Genomic DNA, 26983 nt, shown 5'->3' on the forward strand with positions numbered 1-26983 from the left:
CCATGTGAGTCCAGGATTTTGTCCTGCCCACACCGCTCCCATTTTCAGATTTGGGCTTGGCAGCCTCTCACCAGCCCCATCCCACCCACTCACTTCCCACATCAGGGCTTCAGCCACTCTCCAGGTGTACAGTGGGGGTGTCACAATCTTAACCCAGGCTGAACTCAAGTGGGTAAGAGTGCAGGCAGGTAGGCAGCTGGAAGGAAATGGACAAGCAGAGGCGGTGGGAGGCCCTGCAGTCCTGTGGGAAGGTGGGGCAAGGGGCGGAGACTATACTACAGCTGGAAAAGAAAGCTCGAGAGAGGAAACATGGCAAGCCCTAGAGCAGTCAGGGTTGGAGAGCCGAACAGCGTTTACCCGGAGCTACTGAGATTCTGGACATAATGTTCTGGCCCACTAAGAAGAACATCAAGACTGCCCTGGAGGTCTTCGCTCTTTTCCAGTGGGCCCTCAGTGTCTTGGTTATAGGTGAGTCTTCAAGCTACTTAGGGGCATCTAACTACATGGGCTTGCCTTGTACTGAAGGTTCTAGGGTAGTAGGATGCTCACTGTTCAAAATTTGTGTTGTTCTAGGCAAAGTAGAACGCTGTTTACCCTGGCCTGTGGCCTCACCCCCTGGGCTGGGTATTTGTGACCACATGGTCATGGGCACGGACATGCATGTGTCTTCAGGGCTGTGTGTGTGTGTGTGTGTGTGTGTGTGTGTGTGTGTGTGTGTGTGTGTGTGTGCTCGCGTGAGTGCCTTGCTTTATGTTTGTCTAGTGAGCACCACCGGGTCTACACTGAGGTGTAGAGGCCATGGCCATGTTACAGAATCATGGCAAACAAGTTCATTGAAGTCAGCCCAAGAGAAGGACGTAGCTGTAACGCAGGAAATCCAGCAAACTGTGATGAAAGAGGTGGCAGAGAGTCTTTAGAAACCTGTTGCCGAGAGGAAGCCAACTACGTTTCCACCATTTTTCAGCATCTATACCATCGGCCCTTCATGAAAATGACATGTTGGTCATGGTGTTCTACATACTGGAACAAACCATCACTACAGGAGGGGGCAAAGAAAATTCTTGCTCGAACAGTAGTTCCTATGAATTAAATGACCTTGCCATGAAGACTATAGGCAGGCTCCGGGAACACGACCCTGGTACATTGGTGTGCCAATGAATAGGATAGTGGGCATTTCTTACCTCAACCAATCATCGGACTAGAGACACAGAGTAGGGGGGCCAAGAGTAGGTACCAGAGCCATCTAATACTAAATGACTGATGAGAGCAATCAGAACTGGAAGCAACCAGATAAAGGAATTCTTAAATATTATTTTGGCCCATGTATTTCATATGTATTATTTCATTTTATACTAGCCTTACGAAGTATAAGCTACTATCTTGTTAAAAAGTCATACTGATAGCTATACATGTAATGCTAAATATTATTCACACAGTGTTATCTAAAAGACACTGGCCTCTTTTTAAATGCCAAACAGTAGGCTAGTCACCGTATGAGACTAATAATCTGCATTGTGAACACGAAGAGGAGAATTTCATATAGCAAAAGTCGTTTGTTCAAGACCACAAGCTAGGCAGTGGAGGAGCTGTGAGCTCACAAAGGCTAACATTTTGTCCAAGAATTTCTTTGCCTTTTGCATCTGCTCACTGCTGATTGGGAGGTTGGGTGTGGAGCTTGGTGTGCACACTAGACTGGCAGACTAGTGAGACTATGTTCTTGTTCACACCAAGTGCACCAAACAGGTGGGTAGGAGTCTCAGCTTACTGTGGACTTTTGTTCGGGTTGGCACAGGCACCACCAATTGTATACCAGAAAACGTAGCTTCAGGGGTTGCCATAGCATAGGAAAGGAAGTGTGTTGTCTTTCAAGTTCAGGGAAGGAAGTGTGTTGTCTTTCAAGTTCTTCTCCCGCCAGTTTGGCTTGTTGCTATCTTTCCACCTTTCCATCCTTGCAACTGTGTTCCCACAAGACAGCCAAGTGCCCAAGGTCAAAGAGCTGAGTTTGAAGTAGGGAAGAGTGACTGACTGTTCAGGGAAGGGCTAGGAAGCTTTCACCTTCAGGATGCCTTCTCCCCGTCCTCACTCCAATCTCATGCCTTAGACATAGCTGTGGTGTGTGTGTGTGTGTGTGTGTGTGTGTGTGTGTGTGTGTGTGTGTGTGTAGCCACAGATGGTGGAGCTTATGAATGTGTATATAATGCATACATGTATGAATGCACACACACATACACACATATATACATATAGCTATGAGATATGCATATAATATAGGTGTTGAAAACAGTTCCTGAAGTCTAACTGTTCAGATTCTAGCTCTACTCTTTATGATCTGTACAACTGTTTAGCAAGTTGCTTATCCTCTTTCTTCATAAAATGGGTGTACTTAGGGTATATTCATCCGGACACTCTAGGTGGAACCTAGTGGCTTAAGTGCACAAATGACCATTTCTTGTTTGCCAAACAGGTGGTAGGAGTCTCAGCTCCCTGTGGACTCCATTGTTGAGGTTGGTACAGGCACCCGCCAATTGTAACTGGAAAATGTAGCTTCAGGGATCACCACTGCATAGGAAGGGAAGCGAATGGAGAACCCATATGCAGTTCTAGCTACTGTGGATTGAAGTGATAAATAAGTCACAGTCTTATTTTGAACTTCCTTAATTACAAATGAGGTTGAGAATCTTTTTGTATGTTCATCAGCAATTAGTTGTTGTTGTTTTTTTGAAACAGGATCCCACTAGGTAGCCCTGGTTTGCCTACAATTCACTATGTAGACCAGGCTGACCTCAAACTTACTGCCTGCTTCTGCCTCTCAAGTGCTGCGTTTAAAGTTGTGTGCCACCACACCCAGCTTGAGTTGACTGCTGTAGGGTAAATTAAGAAACCAGTGAAGAAGGGATGAACCTTGGGGACAGTAAATAGGCACCACGTGGAAAGACCAGGATGAGTGAGAAGTTGGAGTATTCAAAGAGCTGGCAGTGGTGCATTGACATGGGAGTGAGCTCAGAATTGCTACTTAATATACTTTTACTGAACGAATGAAGGACAGAGGGAGGAGGAATTGGAGTAACAGATGGGGGAGGATTATAGAGAATGCCGGAAACTGTTTAAAGGAGTTTGGCTTTTTTCTGCAAGGTCGTGTGGGGGCAGGACAGGTTTTGGCACAGGGTGATGACATTAGGTTTGTGGTTTTGAAAGTCTATTTCAGCTCTTTGGAGTACACTGATGACAAGGAGACAGGGAGGTACATGGTGATAGCAGTTTGGGCAGGCTGTTGAGAGAGGGCGGGAATTTGAACCAGGCTGGTAGTGATGGGGTTGGACAGAAGCAAGGCTGTGAGACAGTCAAGGAATTGGAGAAGAATTAGTTTGATGTGAGGATTAAAAACAACAACAACAACAACAACAACAAAAAACACCGGTGAGAAAAAGAGAAAGCAAGATCAAGACCGCAGGTGCCAGCATGGGCTGGCAGAAGGGCAGGTGGTACAGAAACGGGCCAAGAATGGGTGAAACAGGGGTGAGGTGAGCACATGGAGAAAGCTGTCCCCGGGGACCTGTACTTCAAATTTGGTTCTGTACTGGAAAGACAGGTAGTGTGGCAAGAGCTCTTGGTCCTGGTGACAGGAGATGTGGACACCAAAGCTGGCCCTTCTTCATCAATGGGACTGGTGTGTGTGTGTGTGTGTGTGTGTGTGTGTGTGTGTGTGTGTGTGTGTGTGTCCCTTCTCAGCCCTCCCAGTTCCTTTCCCTTGGTGGGGCACCACATCCATTTGGACCCCGAAGACCTTGAGAGAAGACTTCCGTAAGAACTCTGAGGAGGAGAGGGAAGACAGCAATGGTTTGTGGATGAGGAGCTAAGGTTCAGCAATGAGAGTGGGAGATCCAGGATTCATTCCATCCTAGGCTGCACCCCAGCCACGCTCACAAGATGTCTTTAGCTGTGCTTGGGTTTGAGCAAACCCTAAGAGAAATGAAGTGCTCTTTGGACTAGACCCACACCTCTCTTTAGTTATCCAAAAAGTTTTATGAGTCTCAGGTCCAGAGGCTACAACTGCCAGCCTCGGCACAACCCATAGCTCTGTACCCCAGGGGCATTTTGAAGTGTGTTTCTTAAAAATACTTCTCGATTTTACTATTTGGAATTTCTGAGCACTGTTGTTGTATGATGTAACAATTTTGGGCATTCTCTGTTGACTTTCCAACACAGGAAATGAGAATTGAGCTCTATATGATATTGCTTGAATATATTTACCTCTTCCTTCCAATGCTGTTATTACCTCACCTCCTCCTCCGCCTGCTCTTTCTCCTTCTTCGAGACAGGGTCTCTACATAGCCCTGGCTATCCAGAAACTCACTATGTAGACGAGGTTGGCCTAGAACTCAGAAATGTGCCTGCCTCTTCCTCCCCAGCACCAGGCCCCTTCCAAAATTCTTATAGGACAGTTTTGGTTAAATGTCTGACTACAATTAGGAAATAAGTGTACCAATATTGTATTTTCTTGTGTGGCTTGTTTTTTTTCTTGGAACTAATAATAGACTCATTTTCATTCTTAATGAACAATTTTAAAGATTTATTTATTTTTACTGTATAGTATGAATGTTTTGCTTGTATGCATGTATGTACAGCTTGTGCTTGCCTGTTGGATCCTCTGGAACTGGGGTTACAGATGGTTGTGAGGCATGATGTGAGTACTGGAAATCAAGTCCAGGTCCTCTGCAAGAGCAACACGTACTTTTAATTGCTGAGCCACCTCTCCAGCTCCCTAAAATGTTCATTTACTAGATATCTTTTAGTTATTACTAATTTATCCACAAGCATTGCACACACATGGTAATCTTTCAATATGTGCAAACACATTGGGAATCTTTAATATTTCTCATGTTTTCTTTCCTTGAGGACAACATTGCTGGAACCTAACATTTCCCTCTTCCAGTCTGGCCTTATGCACAGCTGTTATTACCAGAGTGCTTAAGGCAACATAGGCAAAATTTAAGATACTCACTCTTGAGATATTCAAATGTTAGGCTGAAGGTGAGTGTGGCTAAGAGTGGGCGTCCCTTTCAATTTGTACCCTAGGAGACTTGCTTATTTATTTTCAGCCCTGCTCATGCTCAGTCTCCTCTTTCGTTGGACCTTTTCCCAGCATGGAATCTATGTCTTCTCCCTCTTTGGGTATAGCATGTCATCCAGTAGTATTACTTGAGACTGTGTATCTGAAATTGTCCTCTCATCTGGAGCTCGTGTAAGTCCAGAAGTTCTCCAAATTACAGTAAGTTGTAAATACTGTGAATCATGAATGCATTAGCCAGGCAAGGCGTCTTATAACTATAATCTTAACACTTCAGAAGCTGAAGCAGGAGACTGCTGGAAGTTGAGGCCAGCCTGGGCTGTCATACTGTATTGTGAGACTGTCTCCAACCAACCAGCCAACCAACCAACCAACCAACCAACCAACCAACCAACCAACCAACCAGCCAACCAGAATACATTTGATACACTTCTTGTGTCCAACACCATAGTTGAGTAACAGCACACTGCCCGTATTGGTTGGGGATCCTTATGGTAGTGTGGCTGACTGGAAGATCTGGCTTGTCGCTGCTATTCACCATACAAGAGAATGACACCACATATTGTAGGGCAGGAAAAGGGCAAAATTCAGTTTCTGCTGGATTCCTGTTGCATTTCTATCACCACAAAGTACAAAACATTGTAAGTTAAACTGTTACAAGTTGAAGATCATCTGTATCTGAGTCCAGAATAATTTTTTATTCTTTTCTCATACAATACATCCTGACATCAGTTTCTCCTCCCTCCACTCTTCCCAGTCCCTCCCCCAACCTGCCCTCTCCCTCAAATCTACTTCTTCAGTTCCCTTCAGAAAAGGGCAGGCCCCCCAGGGATATCAACTGAGCATGGCATAACAAGTTACAATAAGACTAGGCATGTACCATCATATTAAGGCAGGATGAGGCAATCCAGTAGGAAGAAAAGGGTTCCAAAAGCAGGCAAAGGAGTCAGAGACACCCCCACTCCTACTGTTAGAGTCCCACCAGAATACGAAGCTACACAACCATAACATATATGCAGAGGACGTAGTGCAGACCCATGTAGGCTCTGTGAATCCAGAATCTTTTTGGTTCAGTTTTTCAGAGAATAATCCTTCCATTAAGCATTTGCGTAGAGGAGAAAACACTTAGTGTTCTAATGAATTTCTCGTCAGGAACTCACGCAGGCTTCTGCAGTTTGGGCCTGTGCTTCATCCTGGCCTCTTGGGACGCCTGAGGCTCCCAATTCGGAGTCTTTCCTGGAGGCGTCTCCACTGCAGGTGCTTAGAGATCCACCTGCAGCTGCCTGTTACTTCTCCCTTCATCCACTTTAGGAGCAAACGTTTTCCTGCTCCCTCTCATCTGCTGGCGGCACATTTCTGATTCTTCTTCTCTTTGTGGACCTGTATTCCTAAATATTTAAATCATTTTCTTGAACTCCAATAAGAAGTGAAAACAAAATGTGTTCAATCTATTACGTTCAATTAGAAGTTTTTTTTATATTATTATGTCTTTTGCCTTTTCTAACCTCTCTTTTGACCCATTTCCCACAGAATTTTACTCCCAGCTGCTCACATTTCCAGCAGGAATTTCAAGTGAATGCGGCACCCCGGGACTCTGTAGTCATTCTTTCCCATCTTACTTCAGCTGAGCACAGTCCTTTGTCTTATTCTAGTCCAGCTCCCCCGCTTCTTCCTTCTTTTGTGTGAAGATAGGTGTGAGCTTTCTCCAGCATCGCCTCCACTGACGCCTCACAGCAGTGGTTCTCAACCTTCCTGATGCTGAGACCCTTTAATACAGTTCCTCATGGTGTGGTGAAGCCAACCATAAAATTATTCTCATTGCTACTTCATAACTGTAATTTTGCTACTGTTAGGAATTGTAATGTAAATATCTGATATGTGGGACATCTGATATTTGACCCCCAAGGGGGGCCACTACACACAGGTTGAGAACCACTGCCTTACAGGGAAGCTGTTGAGAAGAAAATATAAGTCAGCAAAAACTGTTCTAAGAGTTCAAATACCCAGTGGCCATCATTGGCTCCCTGTCTTTACCCACACTATGTACAGAGCCCAGCAAAGTGCTGGGGCAGGTTCGGGGTGGGGGGTAGGGGGTGGGAAGCCTGGTTGTTTGGAGCACAGTTATGAGGAACACATCTGTCTTCTAGACCCAAATCAGGTTTGGAAGGCCAAGGGGTACCTGGACATGTGGGCCAGCTGTAAGTGTGGGGGTTGACTCTTGAGTGGGCCTTGTTCAGAGCGTGTGTGACTTGCACGGAACTCAGCGGAGGTAGTGTGGATCTGAGGGACTCTTCCCAATTCACTGACCTGGGGCTGGCTTCTCTCTAGTAACCACTGTGATCCTTGTCAACCTCTACTTGGTGGTGTTCACATCGTACTGGCTTGCCACTGTGTTGATGCTCATCTGGCTGGCTTTTGACTGGAAGACCCCTGAGCGAGGTAAGGGCCTATTGGGATGCATTGTCGTATGTTTCTCCTGCTACTCTCGTAATCCTGGGAGGCTCTGGCCAATTCCCAGGCAGTCTGTCAGCCTATCCCTCCCTGGGCTAGGAAAGCTGAAGGAAGGGGTCCGTTTAGGGTCTTGGAAAGACCCATTTTGGAACTGGAGTTGGTAAGAGGAAGAGAGGGGTGGGTGTGGGTAGTGAGGCAGAAGCTGGGCCCAAACTAAGTTGTTCTTGATGGGCCGGTTCCAGTTGCCATCTAAGAGGGCAAGCAAAGGTGACAGGACCCCCGTGGTGTCCCCCCAGGGGCCCAGAAAAGGAGAGTGAGGGTGCACAGAGCTTGTCTGTGCTTTCAGGTGGCCGCCGGTTCACCTGTGTGAGGAGGTGGCGTCTGTGGAAACACTACTGCGATTACTTCCCAATCAAGGTGAGTCCGGGCCAGCATCTGGGTCAGGATTGGGGTACAGGGTACAACCACACGGGGCCTGGGAAAGCGATGACCCCCGGAGATGTACATTGCTCAGCCTGCATGACTGGAACCCACAATCCTTTTCCTTGCAGTTCTCTGACCAAAAGAGGAGTTTCTTTCTCGGCCTTTATCTCCCCTGTTTCCACTTTCCTCTGCAGATCTTGAAGACACACGATATTTCCCCCAGCCACAACTACATCCTTGCCTGCCATCCTCATGGGCTCATGTCCCATTCATGCTTTGGCCACTTCGCCACTGAAACATCAGGTTTCACCAAGACCTTTCCTGGTATCACTCCTTATATGCTCACGCTGGGAGCCTTTTTCTGGGTGCCTTTCCTCAGAGACTATGTAATGTCTACAGGTGAGTGGCTCCTAGGGCATACAGCCACATAGAGAGGGCTACCCTAAGGAGAACCAGGGGATGTGTAAGAGCAACGTCAAATCCGGGATCTTTTCAGGTGCTAAACAGCTCCCCAGAATCACGGGCTGGAGAGGATGCTCCTTGCTTTCCTGCTTCTTAAAGAGGAAAGCAGAGGAATAGTTTATGGAGGTTGGGAAGTAACCAAGCACCTGTTCGCTTTTTCTGCCCACCAGGGGCGTGCTCTGTGAGCCAAGCCTCCATGGACTTTCTGCTTACCCGCAAGGGCACAGGCAACATGCTTGTCGTGGTGGTTGGTGGCCTGGCTGAGTGCAAACACAGCTTACCAGGCTCTACAACCCTGGTCTTGAAGAAGCGGTATGGCTTTGTGCGCACGGCCCTTCGACATGGGTAAGGATAGCTGCGGGGACATGGGGGTGGGATGGGGTGGGAACGATGTCCAAAAGCCTAGCATGGAAGAATACCAGGCTTTGCAGTATTTAAGAAGAGAAAGGAAGAAGCATGTAAACAATTGTTAATAAATAGAGCCATCATAAAAATATACACATGGTGTGTGTGTGTGTGTGTGTGTGTGTGTGTGTGTGTGTAGGCACATGCGAGTGCATGTACATGCTAGACCATGAGTTCCTGCATGTGGAGGACAGAGGTCAATTTGTGTATTGTTCCTCAGGCTCAGTCCACCTTTTTTTTTTTTTTTTTTTTTTTTTTTTAGACAGGATCTGTCACTGGCCTGGAATTTACCTAGTAGAGTAGCCTTAAAGATCCACCCATCTCCATTTCCCTAGCACGTGGATTACAGACATGCCACCACATCTGACTTTTTGGTTTTGGTTTTGGAGTATGGGTTCTGGGCATTGAACTCGGGTCCTCATTCCTGCATGGAACTGGAAAGCACTTTACCAACTGAGGCAGCACCCCGACCTTCTATATACAAATTATATTCCATTTTGTCACTTAGAATAAAGGAAAGGACAAAGGGAAAGAAAACCCCCTATGGGTCAGACTGGAGCCGGACAGGGTGTTGTCCAGGCCTTGCACTAGCCTAGCCTCTCATTCACGCCACTCTCTCTGCAAAAGGACTACGGCTGCACCTCAGAGCAGAAAAACCCCCCAAACTTCTTACCATTGCAGGCGAAGCAGAAGAAACCAAATGAAATGGCCTTTGGGCAGTATCTGACAGTGATTCAGATGTGGGCATTCCAAGGAATCACTAGGCTTTCAGAAGCTGCTAGTTCAACCCTAAAGGCAGCCTGGCCTAGGCCATGGGCCGTCATAGTCAGCTGGGACCTTTGTACAGCTGGATTTGAGGTCTAGGGAGCCTGTAGGCAGACCCAGAGGACACTGGTGTTCAGCACGTCTTCTTCAGCAGGGTCCCTATGTTTCTGGGTATTCAAGGACATGCTTTTCTTCTGCAGGGTGTCTCTCATCCCTGCTTATGTCTTTGGAGAGACGGACCTCTATGACCAGTATATTTTCACTCCCGGGGGCTTTATCAATCGCTTCCAGAAGTGGTTCCAGAAGATGGTACACGTCTACCCCTGTGCTTTCTATGGGCGTGGCTTTACCAAGAACTCCTGGGGCCTTCTGCCCTATTCCCAGCCAGTAACTACTGTTGGTGAGTGGGCCCTTCTATTGGAAGCCTTGGTTTGAGTTCTAGGATTCACTTCTGTGGCTAGCCTCAGAACCCCGACAGGGAGGGGTTGGAGGCAAGGAGGCTGGCTAGGGTGAGCGGTGGGCAGAGGGTCAGGGGTGGAGAGAAGCTGAGCTCCAGCATGGGGGCTGTCCTGTGTGTGGAGTGAGCTGTCCTGATGCTTTTCTTTTTCCCTTTTCCATTCCTCTTGGCAGTCGGGGAACCTCTACCAATGCCCAAGATTGAGAATCCGAGCCAGGAGATTGTGGCCAAATACCACACACTCTATATTGATGCCCTACGCAAATTGTTTGATCAACATAAGACCAAGTTTGGCATCTCAGAGACCCAGGAGCTGGTGATACTTTGAAACACATTCCCCTGGCTGGCTGGTATGGATCTGTTGACAACGGCAATGTTACCTATGGAACTTCACTTCTGACTGGAGCAGTCCTCCCTGGAGGGAGAGGGGTGTGTCCATTTGGTTGGTTTCTGTGACCACCGTTTCCACTTCCATCTCTTTCTCCTAGGTTTTCCCTTTTCCCCCGAGACAGAGAAGACCCTAGGCAGAGGTTCACTGAAACCTGGGATAGAATAAACAGCCCATCTCTGGTATGGTGTGCTCTAGCTGGTCTGTTTGGAGGGCTCTAGGACCTTGTATGTCTGTCATTCTTCTGACTTCAAGACTCTTCTTACAGGACTGGGGACCTGGAGAGCCAGGGGACATTGGGTTCAGACAGCAGCACATTCAAGACCCATGATTTTTAGGGGCAATCCATTACCTCTTATCATCATCCTGTTTCTTCAACTGTAAAATGGGACTAATAATCCTTCCCCTGCTTACCTCCAAGGCTGCTGGCAAGTTTAAATGCTATTGCATGTTACTAAACTTGGTAAACTGGACAAAAAAAAAAAGCTACACAAAATTATTCTCTTCCAGCCATCTAACCCATTTCCTGTCCCTAAGCAAACAATGTCTCAATTTCTAAAAGAAAGTGCAGGCTGGTATTTTGAAAGTTGAAGTCATTTGAGGTTCCTTGGTGACTCTGGTCCATACCTACTTCCCACCCTATAAAACTATACAGGAGTGGTCAATGGTTTAGATCTGATTTCCCCATGTCCACCCAAGAAACTAGCCTACCCTACCCCGGCCCTATTAACTCTGCTGGTTATTTGATTATCAAACGGAATATGCCTGGCTGCCAGTAGCCATGACGAGCCTGCTTTCTGAGTTTCTGGGTGGCAAGTCTCTCCCACTTTTTGCCCAGTGCCACTGCCATCACATATTACACAATTTGGTGCACAGGCCCTCTGCAACAGGACAAAGGCTGCCGGGGCTGGGAAAAGTCCCAGGAACTCTTCCGAGAGACCGTGTGCTGGCTATCTACCTGTCCTTGTGACCGCCTTCCTTAAACTAGCTTCCAAGGGTTTCTCCAGCAAAGAGCATGGGGCCAGGCAGCTGAGGCGGCGGCGTGGCAGAGTGGAAAGCATCCCGGGGAAGAAGCCAGGCTGAGACACTAGCTGAGTGGTCTTGGGGGAGCTACTTGACATCCTTGAGCACTGGTTTTTTTGTCTGCAAAATGAGCCAATTTGTATATTAATGAGGAGCTGAAGGTCAGATCTCTCTAAGCTGTTTTGGGCAAGGCTTGAAATGGTGTAGATGCCACATTCTCAGATTGAAGGTGGCCCCATGCTGTGTGTTCTTGTCCTGTGACAATATGCCTTCTGGCAAGACATCAGGCTAAGGTGAACGGACTGGAGGTATGTCGTTTGGTGCAAAGAGACCACATGAGATGTACTGATAAGAATTTTAGACTAGTTTCCTTCTGGTGCTCTCACCAAAATGGGGTTCTTGATCCTTCCCGGAGCTCATGTGTAGTGGCATCATTCATGAAGAAGCATGTGACATGTAGGAAGAGCTCAAGCTGATTCATGAATGGGGAGGGGAGCACTTTATTTGCAAAGAATAAACCGTTAATTTACACAAACTTACATCCCTGTTTATATACATTATATATAGTTTATATACACAGTATCTCACACAGGATGCTGACCCCCCAAAGCAGCATTGGCCTGCTCCAGGCCATTCTCACAACAAATCCCCTCACCCCCATCTCAGCCGGAAGCTTTTTGAATAAAGAAACCCACCTCAGCCCCTCCTGGAAAGAGCCCTGAAATGGATTAAGAAAACAAACCAGGTTCTGTAGTGCACATGGTCTAGGGAGACCCCAGGTAAGGGTGGGACCTCAGGCAACACTAGGAGGCCTCAAAACTGCCCAGAGGCAGGAGCTGCACAAACCCCTTGGGGGAGTATGTGTGAGGAGGCGAGTTCTGATGAAGACTGCAGCTGCATTTGCTGCCTGGCCAGGCTCCTGAGGGAGATAAGCACTTCTAGCCTAGAGTCTGTGGGTGTGTGAATGAGGAGGTTCCATGGGACAGGCTGCTCTGTTCTTTCCACTGCTGAGTCTGGGGAGAGGGCCATGCTCACTGTCCTAGGCAGGCCACTTTCCCTGTCTGAGCATCAGATTCACATGAGTAACAGGATGGGATGTAGCTTGGGCTGCATTCCCTCTAAGAAGAGCCCTTCTGGGTCAAAATTTCTCCACATCTGTTTGCATCTACTAGAAGATGCATAGAACGCAAGCACTCACATGAGGATCAAAGTCCTTGCTGACCTCTAGGTCCTTAGCTCTTGCTTCCTAAGTTACAGAGATTTGGCTCGGGATGAGGGGCATCTAAGAGGGGCAGCTAAGGCAAATGCTACCTCTTCCAGGGAACCAGTAGCCAAACAACATCCAGCAGCTGCATTTTGTACCAGCTTGGCTTCTGAAGCTCAAGCAGCTGGGAGGGGCTCCTGCCATGCAGTTTTCCTTCAAACCTGTCATCTGCTTACCCAAACATGTCCCATTCTCTACGCTAACCTTGGGGTAACTTCCCATCATAACAATTCCAAACTGTAAATCTATATCCCTATGCTATCAGTCAATGCTTCACCACCTTGCCAATGACCACAGCATGACAGGCCTTCCCACTCGACTATTTCCTTCCCCCAGCCCTCTTCCTCCAGGGCTCCTTGTGAGGGTTTAGAACGAATAAAAGGTAGTGAGGAGCCGAATTCTCCTATGATCTCCATGCACAGTGCGATGGGGTTGGCATGTCTTGCAGGGGCACACTTAGGAAACTCATTTCCTCACAGCCATCTGGCTCTAGAATGCTCCTCTCGGGTTTCCCCCCCATTCTTGACAGACTCCGGCAACATCAAGGTCTTTGTAATACGGCAGAAGGAGAGACGGGGTCACACTTAACTACAGGAAGCAGACTGGCTCCCAGAATTTGTGTCTAGGGTTAGGAATGGAAGTCCTTGCCTCACACGGCAGTTCCTCATGTGATGGCTGCTGCTTTTATCAGATGGGTGAAAGGTCCTGAAGGCTACCTGTGCTGTGGGACCCAGAGCCCGAATGGAAGATTCTTCTCAAGTCAAGAACTCTTAGGGTTGATCACTGGGGCTGTTTCCCAGGAAAATGCCCAAGTCTTCTTCCACAGAGCCCCTGGAAGCCAAGGGAATGGGCAGCACTATTCAGTAATAAACACTGGGCATTGCTAGGTTTCTCCCTAGGACTCCCCAATGATGTCAGTTCCATACGACCACCTTTCTTTGTTCCTCCTGGACTCCATACTTTCCACAGTGCTGTGGTAAGGGACTAGCTTCGGAGTCAGACCTCACTAAAGGCTCAGGTCTGTGATTTAGGCTGGGTGAGATCTTAGTCAAAACACTTCCCTCTCCAGCCTTCCCCATGCGATGTAACTGTGATATTCTCTACCCTGCCTTCTTCAAAGGAAACAGCAAAAAGAGGAAGTAAGTTTCCAATACTGAGGAGAGGGGCTGTTGGTTCCTGCTAGCACTGCTGCTTGATTGTTCAAGGCCTTCCGGATCAGATGCATGTCTAAAGTTTACCTCAGTTCTGGTATAAGGCTGCCATTAGCATTAGGCAAAGGAGGCTTGGCCTATTACCTCTTTCCCTGACCCTTGAAGGACCAAGCAATATGGCTACTTGGAAATGGAGGTGCAGCTGGGAAACCTGTTGTTCTTGATGAATTTCAGGGATGTATTCTCCATCTCTTCAAAAGGAAATACATTTCAGGAGCAAGAGGAGCAGGCTGTTCAAGGTTGAGCCTCCCTGCTTTGGGCTGCACCTGGCGCCCTGAAGCCAGGCAATTGGAAAGAAAGTTGGTGAATAATCCTACCATATGACCATGCAGGAAAATTGGTGGAGGTGCCTTTGGATCTGAACGAGGGGTCAGAGCCCTGCCCAATAGCCAGACAGTTGGTTTGCCCTGAGTCTGGCTCTCGGAGAGAAGTTCAGACCTCTACGGTGACAGTAATCTGTTTCTAAAGAAAGACTGTGTGAGTGGGCATCAGCTGCTGTTCTTTCCGATAAGACCTGACCTAATGATCACTTGAGTTGACTTAACGATCATGTGGGTTGACCGAATGATCACTTGGGTTGCAGCAAACACGGACAAAACTCCCTGTTTTCAATTCCTACTTCTCTCCCTTTCTAGGTAAGGCAGAAAAGCCCTGCTTTGCTAATGTTTAAGAGAGTCCGGGGTTTGGGAACTCTGAAGTCTACTGTGGCAGGTGACTGTTGAGAGCCACTGATATCCAAACTCCAAGGGGCTTTTGGAGGCTATCCAGTTTTACCATCTGTTCCCAGACACAATTTTCTTAGAATTAGATGGATGATAAGTGTATTTCTGAATCAATGGAAAATTCTTTGTGCCCAGGTAATTTAAAGAATACACCAGACTCATGTGAGCACGAGTCCCACATGAGGCACCTGTCTCAGACAGAGGTAGGCACTGTGGAGGAAGAAGACAGAAAGCTTTCTAGTCAGTCTGGGGAGGGTGACAGGTGGGAAGACTCCAGGTAGTTTTCGGAGAGTGGAGCCTGGCTGTAAACAAGGTGAGACATGCATGGCCCAAGTATAGATTCGGGTTCTTACGTAGGCAGGGTTGTGGCCATGCCCGCAATGATTCCAAGGCAGAGCAAAGTTCCCAGCTCTGGAGTCGAGCAGGCTGCCACAGTGTACCTCTTAGCCTGAGTGGGAGGAGATTTTTGAGCCTCTTGTAGGGCATAGTGCAATACAGCAAGAACGCCTCCTCTAGAGCCAAGGATGCTTGCTTGGCAGGTTATTGCCTGGGTCTCTGCCACAAGCACTTGCCTTCTTCTGACTTGACCCTCTCCTTAAGTTGTAACCTAGTGCCACCCCCAGCCCAGAGAGAAGCAGAGCCCCCTTGGAGTCAGATGATCACCCCTAGAATCTGGAGTGCATCTTTGCTTTTTGTGGCCTACGGTCTTGGATCCTCGGTTTAGTGCAACAAATGGTAAATCTGAAGAGGGACCTAGGGGTTGAGGAGTCACCATACGCCAGTCAGCAGGTCGCCTAAGAGGGTTCTGCTTCTCGAAAACCCCGGGGCTTCATCAACCGTGCTGGCAACCCAAGGCCATTCGGGGCAGTCACGTAGGCCTTGTCATCCTGGAGTCACTGGGGAATAAATAGTACTGGGGCATTTCTCTCTGTGGCTGCAATGCCAATATACCTCACTCCACAGCAGCACGGAAAGGTCTGGGAGTCCTGGCTCCCAGACCTGGGGCCAGGGCATGGGCCAGGATGGAATGGGAGGATCTAGGATGCAGGGGCTTCGCCCAGCCTGATGGCCCCGAAGAAGGTGGTGTGCTTGCTCATATTGATGGAGATGTCGGCGTGCACCATCTTCACGGCGATTTTCTGCCTGGCCTTGAGGAGGCACACGCCTGCAGTGTAGCAGGTGTTGTAGTTGGTCTTCCCGGTCTCAATGCTGCGGGTACACTGCAGGAAGGGCTTCTCATCCACCACCACCTCGTAGCTGGCAAAGTCCGTGAAGTTGATGTAGTACACCTGGGTGAGAGGCAACGAGACGGGATTGGGGGAGAGAGGAAAAAGAGGGTGGGGCCCTCCCCTGGTGAGCAGCTAAAACCTCCTCAGATGAGCTGCCAGTATACCCTGTACAGGGGGCGGTGCTACCCCAAAAGTGTGCCTGTTGGTCAACAGGCACAGCAGGGTGAGAGATCACTGTCCTTCCCCTTCTCCATGGGTTCAGGGGGCTGAGCAAACCTTCCTTACAGACAGAACTGTGACTTATTTTCCATTTCACTGGCCCCACTCCCTCGCCCTGGCATGAAGCAGTGCTTTGCACACTATAGGCGATTCATCAATGCTCCAGATACACTGCCTTCCAGTTCCCATACTAAAGACTATGTAGGAACACACTTAGGAATCGCTGATGCCTGCGGGAGGTCACAATGATGACTTCCCGTTTCTCTAGCTTGTGAACAGAACCTTCCCGGGCTCGCAACCTACTCTCCTCGCTTCACTCAGCACACCTTGGCCCTCTGCCCTGTTGACTGAGGAAGCAGGTCCTGAGATGGAGAGCTAGCCCATACAAATGAGATAATGGATGCAAATCCTAGTCTCCCAACTCCATTCTCGGGCTAAGGAAGGAAGTATGAACCTCTGACCTGGTCTCATGGAGACTTTCTTAGCTCATATGGGCCACTCCTAATCCTGTCCTGGGTCCAGAAATTTAAGTTTCATCCTTCATTACCTTTTGTCGGCATATCCCACCCTGAACTTTGATTTTGCACCACTGCTAAATGGAATTTAGTTCACAGGATATTGGGGTTATGCCCACATGCCCCCTAGGAGTGGGGACCTTCCTTCATCTGACACCTTGAATCACTTCATCAAAGTGACCCCATAGGCTCTTTGATTGGAAACACCGTATTTAAGTGCCACATAATCTCTTGGGTCAGGACCAAGCTACGCCAGGACACTGTGTGTGCCAGGCAGGTGTTTGTTAACCCAACTTCTCTGGTCATTTCCTCTTGAGAGCCATTTGTTGGCCCCTCAGTCCTTCTGTTCATCTGCCTGTTTGCTGCCTGCCTCCCAGAAACCATGACCTCAAGGCTTATCTCCTTCTAGCTCTGCGGAGAGCCCCGATGGAGGAGGCACACAAGGAGGGAGGAGATGGATGGCCACTGGCAGACCTGTGGGGAGTGGGCCCAGGGCAGGAAAAGGACAAAAGTGGAGGGGAGAAAGGTCTGGGAGAATGACACCAGGAGGAGGCGAGAACAACAGAAACAGACAGAAACAAATGGGAGAAAGAGGAAGGAACGACAGTCAGAAATCTTTTCCAGGTAGAGAGAAGGTCCGCAGGAGCACCGTTCATTATCATGCCCAAGCTAGCAGTGTGGTGGGGAGGACTCTCAGCAGCTCTGGGACATAGTCTCAGAAACTTAGAGCAAGGTCGGTCCCTCTGGGGAACCAAACGACTCAGAGGGGAAACAAGGGCCTGGGGCCCTGCAAGAGGGAATCAGACAGCAGGATGTGGGAGGGGTCTCTTAACAGTTTTTCAGTGATATTTTGCTAGGGAGAAAAATGAAACAGATTCCCTTGGTCTTTCTTTCCTCCCTTCAACTCCCTCCCAGTGTGGACTCCACCACCCCTTTCCCCAGCAAAGCAGGAAGTTAGCCATTGGATGGTCTTGGCTTGCTCCACAGTGCCCCTAGGTGGCCTGCACCAGATCTGCACCCTGGATATAAGAAGAGTTAGGCCTAAGACCGTACTCACTTCTACCTGACTATAGATGAAGTAGGTGCCGTCCACCAGTACCTCCAGCTCCCCGCTGCGGGGATGTAGCTTAAACACCTTGGGGTTCATGGTGATGCGAGACCAGTCATTGAGTACTCCACCTGAAAGATCTCAGTATGAGAGAAGGGCAGTCACTCAGTACATGTCAGAATAAGCAGGGCAACAGAAAGAAATACCAAGCAGTACCACTCCCCCATCCCCTGCCAACCCTGTCTATCCCTGGTGACCACAATGTTCAAGGGCCAAGCTTTCAGAAGAACATTTGGAAGCAGGAAAGCTGTACTGTTTGTAAAGTGGCTTCTAGGCCCGCCTCAGGACCTACAGATCTGTGTGCATCAGTTTTTATCCTTGTATTCTTGACCTCTTCATCAGCAAGGTGCTTTACCTTCTAGCTGGAATCGGAGCTGGTGACGGTGGAAGAGGAGAGTAGGCACATAACCATATTTTCTTTGTTGTTATGGTGACTGCACAGGCAAAATCCAGACACTGAGTGGCAGGCTAGGTCTTAGTATTCAATTTCACTTTGCTAGCGATATCACCCGAATTCCTCTCTTGTCTCAGAGGTTCCTGTGTTTTTACCTTCTTAATAGATTCTTGTCTGTGGCTCCTCCACACCCACGCCTTTCTGGGAAGCCTCCCAAGGGCCCCAGGAAACCACTTAATCAAACGATCCATCTGTCTGGAGAACTAGAAAGTTGTTGTTCGGTGTCGGGATGATCACTCATGTTCCAAGGCAGCTGGGGATAGTGACCACCAGTAAGCGGGCCCCATAGGTGAGGGAGAGTTTCACAACACTTGGGGATAACCTGCCAGGTTACAGTAGACCAGCCAGGAGGATATGGGAATGTGCCTAGGAGCTGAGGCGCCCTTGCCAAGGTACCCTTGGCAAAGCATCTCTTTCATATCCCTAATTCAGCTGCGAACACAAGCATGGGAGGACAGAGGGGTATTTCTCTTTCCATCTTGCAGATAGAAAGATGTTCCTTCCTACCATAAGAAGAGGGAACCTACGCTCACAGGGGCTTTCTCTCTCAGCCATTTGTTCTTCACACAAGAAGATGATGTTTTACACATCCATCCTTGGCCAGTCTCAGAAGGTCCACCTTTCTGAAGGATGAGGAGAAAGGAGGCTGTCTGAGTTAGCAGTAGATTGCGGTTCCGGTACTTCAGTGGACTTCTCTGTCTAGTGTCCTCTCACTGTGACCTCCCTCACTTCCGGTGGTCAGCGTAACCTACCACTGGGACTTAGCCCGGAGGGACTGGAAATGGTCCTGCTCTGTTATGGTAGTGGGAGCAAAAAGAGGGGCTTCTGCCATAGAATGAACATTAAAGGCCACCATTTAGATACCCAAACAAATCTGGTTCCTGTCTGCCCATGTTCTTCCACATGGATGGTGATTATGGCCCACCCAGAACCCTGGGTCCCACAGTGCTTGATCCTCTGCAGGGCTCCTAGGGTTTTTCTCTTCCGCTGCTCCTATTTGTACTTGTGAGGCTATTAGGCTGGGGTGGTTTGAATAGCAATGTCCCCACAGACTTGTGTTTGAATGCTTGGCCCATAGAGAGTGGCACTCTACTCCCATAGGAGGTATAGCTTTGTTGGAGTGGCTGTGCTTCGTTGGGGAAAGTGTGTCACTGGTGGGGGAGGGGGCAGGTTTTGAGGTCCCATATGCTCAAGCTATGCTCAATGTTGCTCAAAGCCCCCTTCTGCTGCCTGTGGATGAAGATGTAGAACTCTCCGCTTCTTCTCCAGCATCATGTCTGCCTGCACTCGGCTCTGCTTCCCACCGTGATGATAGCGGAGTAAATCTCTGAAACTGTAAGGCGGCCCCAACGAAATATGTTCCTCTATAAGAGTTGCTGTGGTCATGGTGTCTCTTCCCAGCAATGGAAACCCTGACTGAGACAGCTGGGTTTCAAGTGACAGTCAAGGGAGTAGCTAAGTCTGCTTAGAGGAACCTGGCACAGACAGTTCAGGACTGACTGCACTCTTCGGAGCTGGCCCCATGTAGCAGGTTTGGTAGCCTTTATTTACTGTTTCTGATCACAGCCCCTCCCTTCCACTCCAAGCTCTGTAAGCATCTGGCATCTTGGCTGGCTTGTTATTTCCCAAGACTCCTGGGGGTTCATACATTTTCGGCTTTGGGCACCCTGGAGACTGGACATTATTTCAAAGCTCTGTTCTTTAATGAATGCTCATGTCTCTTTGGGGGAAGAAAATGAACCTAATCATTCAGTGGAGTGTACACACACACATCACCGAAGTGGCATAGCACAGTGCCAAGAGTCGGAAAGATGTGGTTCTGAATCTCAGCTCCTAACTTAACTACAAAATCGTGGGCCAGTTAATTAAGTTCTCTGAGCTTTAGTTTCTGTGTCTGTACAAAAGGAGACTTGAAATACCCACCTCATAGGGTTGTTGCGAAGGTTAAATGAAACAAAGACAGAACATTGGGGGATTCTAAAGCGCCGTGCAAACATAAGGCAGCATGGTTCATTTGGGTAGTTCTAGTCTCTCTGTGACTCTGTTTCCCCATCCCCTAAATGGAGGTATGACATGAAATATGCTTTTCTCAGCCCCACTGACACGTTTTTACTTTTGATAGACACTAGTACTCACATCTTCTGGAGCCGAACATATCCCCTTCTATGAGAGAAACACCCTTGCCACCCATTTTCTGTATAGGGCAATCAGACAAGATGATTTATTTAATATAGTTCTACATTCCTTAGTTTGCACTGTGAAAATACATAATTCTGTGGTGACTCTGATATGACCATCAAGACAACCTAGGTTTATGATGTCCCAAGTCCTATTCAGATTCCACATTAGTGGATTCTAAATGCAATTTAGGGCCTGAGGTGCAGTTTAATGGTGGTGCGCTTGGCAAGCATTCACAAGGCCCTGGGTTTGCACGCCCCCTCGCACTGCAGAAAGAAAACTAAAGGCGATTTGGGTGTAGCAACTGGTCTTGGTGCAAGCAGTTACTCATGACAGCCAGTAGAGGGCACGATGGAGTAGGAAATGCCCTTCTGTGCCAAGGATACTCACGGAGTTGGGAGGAGCTAGGCTGGCTGGTTATTTGGAGGTTGGGAATGAAGGATGGGAGAAACTCCTAGTAGGGAGAGAGACTACTTTGATTCTTACCATTCTTGACTTGAATTGCTGACCCTTGGCCCTGCAGATGCACCACAGCTGGCTGGGAGGATGAGAAGAAGAGAGTCACTATGACGGCTGCTTGCTATGTCATGCAGTCCCGTGTTTTTACCTCTGGTTTCTAGACTCCTTTGTATCCCAGCTCTGCTCCCTTTCCCCTGTCTTGAGATAGTAGTAGTTCTATTTCTCCTAAAAAAAACAGCAGGACTCTGTAGCTCTACCACTTCTTAACTGTGTGACCTTCAGCCAAATGTGATGCCTCTGAGCTTTATTTCCCCAGCTGTAAAATGGGAATTATCAGAATCTCTGTCTGGCCACTCTCGCAAGGGCAGCTGCAGATCTAATTATGCTGGTGAATATAAAATTGCCCACAAAGCCATCAAGGACTGTGCAACTGTGTAGCTTTATCATTGTGGCCAAATAACTATACTGAGGGTGGTTGCTGGGAGGAGACGAGGCCAGGCTAGACAGTAGAACTTGCCAAGAGAGACAGATTGGGAAGCGCAAAGACTAGGAGGGAACCTACCGGGCCATTAAGGGGGAAGCCCAGGCTGGCCTCGGCCTAGAGCTAGTAGGCTGCTTTTCAAGGACACACTCTTAAGCTTCTCCACTCCAGAGTCCAGGCAGTCTGAGTGCCCATCGGGCATCTGGGCTGGCTTGGAAGTCAGAGGCCTAGGTGTACAGGCTTGACAGGCAGGTTATTTCCATGGACTACTGAATCTGGTTGTAGTGACCCTCTGTCACTCATGGAATGAGTAAAATGGTCCAGGTAAGACTGTGTTCCCTTAGCTAAAGGCACATCCTTGGGACAAAGCTTTTCAATTCAGACCTTGGCAGTGGATGCCAGTGAAAACCTCGAAACCTCCAGGGCAACAGGAAATAAAGCCTCAGGGAGTTTCATAGGGAGCAGACTCTAAGGTGACCCCAAGCCTGAAGCCCTCCCACCTCCCCAGGAAGACAGTGAGCCCCAGCCAACCTGGTTTTCTCGAGTTCCAGTTTTATCAGCAGCACCTGCAAAACAGGACAGGGCAGTCAGGGTGCTGTTGCTCTCTTCTCCTCCCCTTTCTCATTTCAGCAGCCAGGGGTTCAGAGCCTGCACCCCCACAGCCAGCCCTGTGGAACTCTCTCCTCCAGGGCTTATAGCTGGACTCACGCGCTAACATGGGGCCTGTCAACGGCAGAGCCCAGCCCCTCCTTTCCATTCCTGTTCCCGACCTTCGTCTTCAGGCGGAGATCCTCTGCCGGGAAGTTGGCCTCCAGCCAATGCTGGCCCAAGGCAAGCCCCACTGTGCACCCAGGGAGAGCAACAAGAGGCTATGCTATGCCTGTCATTGTGTGTCCCCGCGACAATGGCACTCGCTTTTTCAGCCCTTTGTTCTTTTGTCACTGACTTTACAAGGACCACTGTCATTTATAAAGATCTTGTTTCTTTCCGTGTGTCTCTTTGACTTTAGGACATAAACTCTATGAGAACAGGGAGCACTTAGCAATATATCTCTTTGTACACAGAAATTAATTATTTGTGGAATGATTGGATTAAAAAAAAACAACTTTATCTCTTGTGGCCATGGTAACACTGCTGAGCCCTATTTGAATTGTAAGTGGAAGAATCTGAGTCTTGCTGTTGAATTTTGAGACCTGGAGAATTCAGCTGCAAGAGTCCATGTCTTAAAAAACCCGAGATACAGGAGGGGAGCAGGAGAAGGAAATAACAACCAGCAGAAGTTCAGGCAGTCTGCCTCCTGTCAACTCTAATTAGGCAGGTTTGGATCTGCGGCTGTACCTGTTGCATGCCCTGCTGGCCTCCAGGAGAAAGATGCAGAGGGATGGAATGGCATTTGAATGAGGAGCATGGGATTTAAGGATGTAGTGTGAGAAGTACTTGGCTCAGGGACACAGTGGTCTTGGTGTCTGGGTTTGCTACAGACACAGCCTGAGTGATTCATACATTTGTAACCACTTGACTAGCAAGTGGCTACTTGTCCACACCAATGGGAAAGGAGTCTCAGAGTACATGGGAAGAAACTATAATAGGGTTGCCATTTTGTCCGGTCCCCAACATTCCTCCTTACAAACTATTTCCATGCAAACATCATGTGGCACTCCATGCTGGAAATCAGAATAAGCCAAATCTATAACTACAGGAACTCCAGTGAATGGCTGGGACCTCTTTCTCACACCTCTGTTTTTGGCTCATATGAGTTTATTGGCTCACTATATGGAGGCCTAGAGCCAAAGATGGAGTGTGATGGAAGGGTTGGCATGGGGCAAGAACAGATGGCCTGTCTGGCCCAGCTTGATCTCAACAAGAGTTAGAGCAGGCCAGGCCCTATCAGAGCTTGTTCAGTTCCTAGCTTTACACTGGACTAGGGATTTCTTACTGTACATCATCACTATTTGAAACTTCCCTGAAGATTACCTACTCCTATGCTAACAAAAGTACTGACAAGGTTTCTAAGGGGTGGGAGACAGGAGAACTCACCAGAAGGTCCTTGGAGGCCAGGGGGTCCTTGAGGACCAGGAGGGCCAGGAGGGCCAGGTGGTCCCATAACAGTTGTTCCTGGAATCCCAGGAATTCCTGGAATCCCTGGGGGTCCCTGGGGTCCTGGAGGTCCTGGAGGTCCTGGGGGGCCATTGGGCCCAGGGGGCCCTGCTTTCTTTCCTATAATTACAGGATTCAGTGTTATATTTGGTGTTAGTTACTGTTAACAATGTACTGTTAGGAGTTCTAGAGACTCCCAATGACACAAGGTCAGCCATCTAGGAGTTTTTGCTAAAGAGCTGGACATGTTTATACTCCCTTGTCTGACCCACATTTCAAGGAAGATTTGAGGACATAGAAATAAACAGCCCCTAAGGAGCCCAGTGCAGCAGGGGAAAGGTTATAAGATATTAGAAGTGCCACGTTAATGAGAGGGACCAAATGCTAAAACAGGTCAGGCAAACTTCAAAGAGGAGGCTTTGATCTGAGTCCAAAGGATGAGAACTATTAGGAAAGCAGACGTAGGGGCCTGCCTTTAATGGTTCTTTTTAGAGTTTGACGATCGCTGATAAGTGTGGGACTTCATCTCATGTCCAGTGGGTGGACTCAATGTGATTAACCAGCCGATAATGGAAGTCTGACCCCAGGAACACAGTCAGCTCCAGGAAGATTGGTCAGATGTTCAGGGGATGGGGGTGGATAGGGGCTGCACTGGCTGCCGAACAGGAGTGAGAAGGAGGTTTGGAGATGAAGGTGGAGAGGATGAGAGACAGAAGATACCAAGAAACAACAGAGAAGAAGGAATGGCAGGCAGGGAGAGACCTGATGAGGAGGTGGCAGGCTCTGCTTTCCAGCTGACCTCTCTAAACTCTATTTTTAAAGATCCCTGGGAAAGGAAATTCTGCAAACTCTCTTGGTTACATGTTCCAGTGTTTATCACCCCTCACTGCTCACTGTTAGGAAAGTCTTTGGTATATTTAACTGAAATCCCTCCTGTGGCCATTTGAACTTTTATTCTATTCTTTGTGTAGCTAGGGAAAAGTGGTTATCACCATATACATAAAACCTCATATACTCAAAGACATCAGGTTACCTATCAACTTCCATCTCTGTAGGTGAACTAATCCACCATCCCAGAGATTTTCTTTAGAGGCTATATTCTCAAATGAGTTGTTTATCCGGTCTACCAACTCATCCTCCTTTCCTTCTCACTGTTTTTCCAGAACAGTCTCAGTCCTCCCATTTCATATTCTAGTCCTTCTTTCTTTCTTCTAGGGTGCAGTCATGGTAAGTGTATCACAACTGTTCCTCCTATAGACTGTTTTTTTGAGCAGACCCACCAAAAGATCATAGGTGGTCATGGGTAAGTGTCTTTCTACCCTCTTAGAATTTCAACGGAAGTCCTAGGATTGGAAATCTTTTATAGTGCTCTTCCCCGAGACAGTGGCTTAGTTTCAAATATAAAGTTAGTGTTCTTCCTGTTATGCTAAAACACCATAACCAAAAGCAACTTGGGAAGGAAAGGTATTTTGAGTCCTTTGAGGGAAGCCAACGTAGCAACTCAAGGCAGGAACCTGAGGCAGGAACTGCAGCAGGGGCCACAGAGCAACGCTGCTCACTGGCTTGCTCCCTGTGACTTGTTCAGCCTGCTTTCTTATACAACCCAGGACCAGCAGCCCATGGTTGGCACCACCCACCATGGGATGGGCCTACCCACACCAATCATTAATCAAGAAAATGCCTCACAGAGTTTCCTATGGGCAATCTGATGGAGGCATTTTTCTCAATTGAGGTTCTGCTTCTCAAATAACTCTAGCTTGTGTCAAGTTGACAAACTAACAAAATCCCCCAAACAACAAACAACAACAAAATAACAACCGGACACCTTTACTTTAAACCTTTCTTACTGGTTCCAACTCCTCATTTCTCAGATATTTTAGTCTGGGAAATTCTGTCCTGATTTATTAGGTCCTCTTTTAAGACTAATGTTTCATGTCTAAAAAACCCCAAGTATTCAAGGAAAGGCCAACAAAGAGGCCAAGCATCCAGGGCTAACCACATGCTCATTTGGAATGGAATCGTGTGTCATTGTGGGACCTCTTCTTCAGAGAAGAAAAGAGTAGTCCTGAGAATATTTCTTCAAGAGGGCCTATTGGGCCTTAAAGACTTAGAGGACCAAAGTGTGGCATTTGCCCTGAGCTTAGCAGTTGAGATGGGATCGGCCCAGTTTCTAGACTTTGCCAATTTGAAGATGCTAAGGAGGAAGACCATCTCCCTTTGGATTTGCGTAGCTTCCAAATCAGGCTTATTTGGCACCCAACTTTCAATTCTAGTTAGTGGAGTGGAAAGAACCCGGATCTGGACTCCGGAGATAAGAATGTAAGCCCCAGTCCTGCCACACAGTCACTTTGAACCTTAGTTTCTCCATCTGGGAAACAAGGAGCGTGGCCTTCGGGCTGTCCCTTTTTGAGACTGAGGTTCTACAAGGAAGACTGCACTATTGTCAGTTGGGAAACTTCCCCAGCCTGGAAGTGAGGTGTGCTTCACCCTCTTTCTTTTCTACTTGGAGTAGATACTGAAATTGATGCATATCAGGCTGTCCTGGGTTCCAGCGTTTCCATCTGGAGGGTGTTCTGTGGGTAGCATAAGCTTCAGCTCCAAGAACGTGAGTCCCTTGTAATTGCTTAATGTAATTTTAGAAGAATTAGATCCAGAGCCTCCTCCAGTCCAAGAAAATAACTGCTGCAGTGTAAACAGAGAGTGATCACTTATGAAAATGTTAGAAGGCATCTGAGAAAAAGTCCCTGCTGGAATCCACTTCTGCAGCTGGCCTTCTGCTTCTCTGCACTCAGACAAGGAAGTTCCTCATAGTCTCATTCCTATAGAAAGTTCGGGCCAGAAAAGAGTATGCAGAAAATGACCTCTGGACCAAGAGACTGAATTTCTTCTTTAGATTCCCTCGCTTTGACAGAATACTTCATGATACAAAAGCCTAGAGACGTTTGTACTGAGAAAGTTACCCTGTGTAGTCTTAGATAAAAGAATAATCACATCATTTCAAAGCTAAACTTCATCAAAGAGGCATTTTCCTAACCTTTCAGCTAAGTCCCAAATGTTGAAAAACAATGGAAAGCAAGTGAGTAAAGGGAGGCTGGAGTAGGGGCATGGAAGGAAGGGGTGTGATAGGAAGAGAGAGGGAGAGAGCTGTGGGAATAGGAAAATTCCATTAAAGGGTGAAAATTAAGTGAACAATTCAATTTACCTCTTCAGGTATGTGCCTATCCACTGTGTCCAAGGAAATCCATATTAGATGGCTTCTAAATCACTTTTAAACAAAGTAGATATTTAAGGCTTACGTGCATGTTCTTCCCAATAAAGTTTCATGCAATGCTAAGCAATGATGTGAGTTATAATTTCTTTTTTTAAAAAAGACTTATTTATTATGTACACAGTGCTCTGCCTGCATGTGTCCCTGCAGGCCAGAAGAGGGCACCAGATCTCATTACAGATGGTTGTGAGGAGCCATGTGGTTGCTGGGAATTGAACTCAGGTCATCTGGAAGAGCAGCCAGTGCTGTTAACTGCTGAGCCATCTCTCCAGCCCGAGTTATAATTTCTATCTTGAAGAGATGTGGTGAGTTAAGAACCAAATACTTGAAACTCAA

At 47.8% G+C, this 26983-nt stretch overlaps 2 protein-coding genes across 6 annotated transcripts in view; one reads left to right on the top strand and one right to left on the bottom strand.

The window, feature by feature from the left end:
• The first annotated feature begins 294 nt into the window (after nt 1-294).
• On the top strand, nt 295-10915 carry Awat2 (acyl-CoA wax alcohol acyltransferase 2). The gene is made up of 7 exons (XM_006981160.3): nt 295-468; nt 7397-7507; nt 7866-7936; nt 8137-8341; nt 8575-8749; nt 9775-9974; nt 10205-10915. Exons 1-7 carry the CDS (start codon nt 384-386, stop codon nt 10357-10359), a joined length of 1002 nt encoding a protein of 333 aa, XP_006981222.1. The 5' UTR covers nt 295-383; the 3' UTR covers nt 10360-10915.
• Nucleotides 10916-11896: 981 nt separating this feature from the next.
• The window catches only part of Eda (ectodysplasin A), a 371953-nt gene continuing 356866 nt past the window's right edge, over nt 11897-26983 (bottom strand). The window contains exons 4-8 of one of the 5 annotated variants that reach the window (XM_006981166.4): nt 23320-23499; nt 21814-21848; nt 20829-20880; nt 17666-17781; nt 11897-15928 (exon numbers count right to left, since the gene is read on the bottom strand). In XM_006981166.4, the coding sequence (XP_006981228.1) occupies nt 15677-15928; nt 17666-17781; nt 20829-20880; nt 21814-21848; nt 23320-23499 (635 nt within the window). In that variant the 3' untranslated portion in view covers nt 11897-15676. The other 4 variants (XM_006981165.4, XM_006981163.4, XM_006981162.4 and 1 more) reach the window with 4 other exon arrangements.

The sequence above is a fragment of the Peromyscus maniculatus genome, chromosome X (genome assembly GCF_049852395.1).
Source record: "Peromyscus maniculatus bairdii isolate BWxNUB_F1_BW_parent chromosome X, HU_Pman_BW_mat_3.1, whole genome shotgun sequence".
Lineage (NCBI taxonomy): Eukaryota > Metazoa > Chordata > Mammalia > Rodentia > Cricetidae > Peromyscus > Peromyscus maniculatus.

What these genes read in the sequence shown, in the direction of transcription:
- Awat2 (XM_006981160.3), top strand. Translation starts at nt 384, where the DNA reads ATGTTCTGGCCCACTAAGAAGAACATCAAGACTGCCCTGGAGGTCTTC. An exon ending in CTGGAAGACCCCTGAGCGAG is followed by an intron (nt 7,508 to 7,865) that starts GTAAGGGCCTAT and finishes CTGTGCTTTCAG; the next exon opens with GTGGCCGCCGGTTCACCTGT. An exon ending in CGCACGGCCCTTCGACATGG is followed by an intron (nt 8,750 to 9,774) that starts GTAAGGATAGCT and finishes TTTCTTCTGCAG; the next exon opens with GGTGTCTCTCATCCCTGCTT.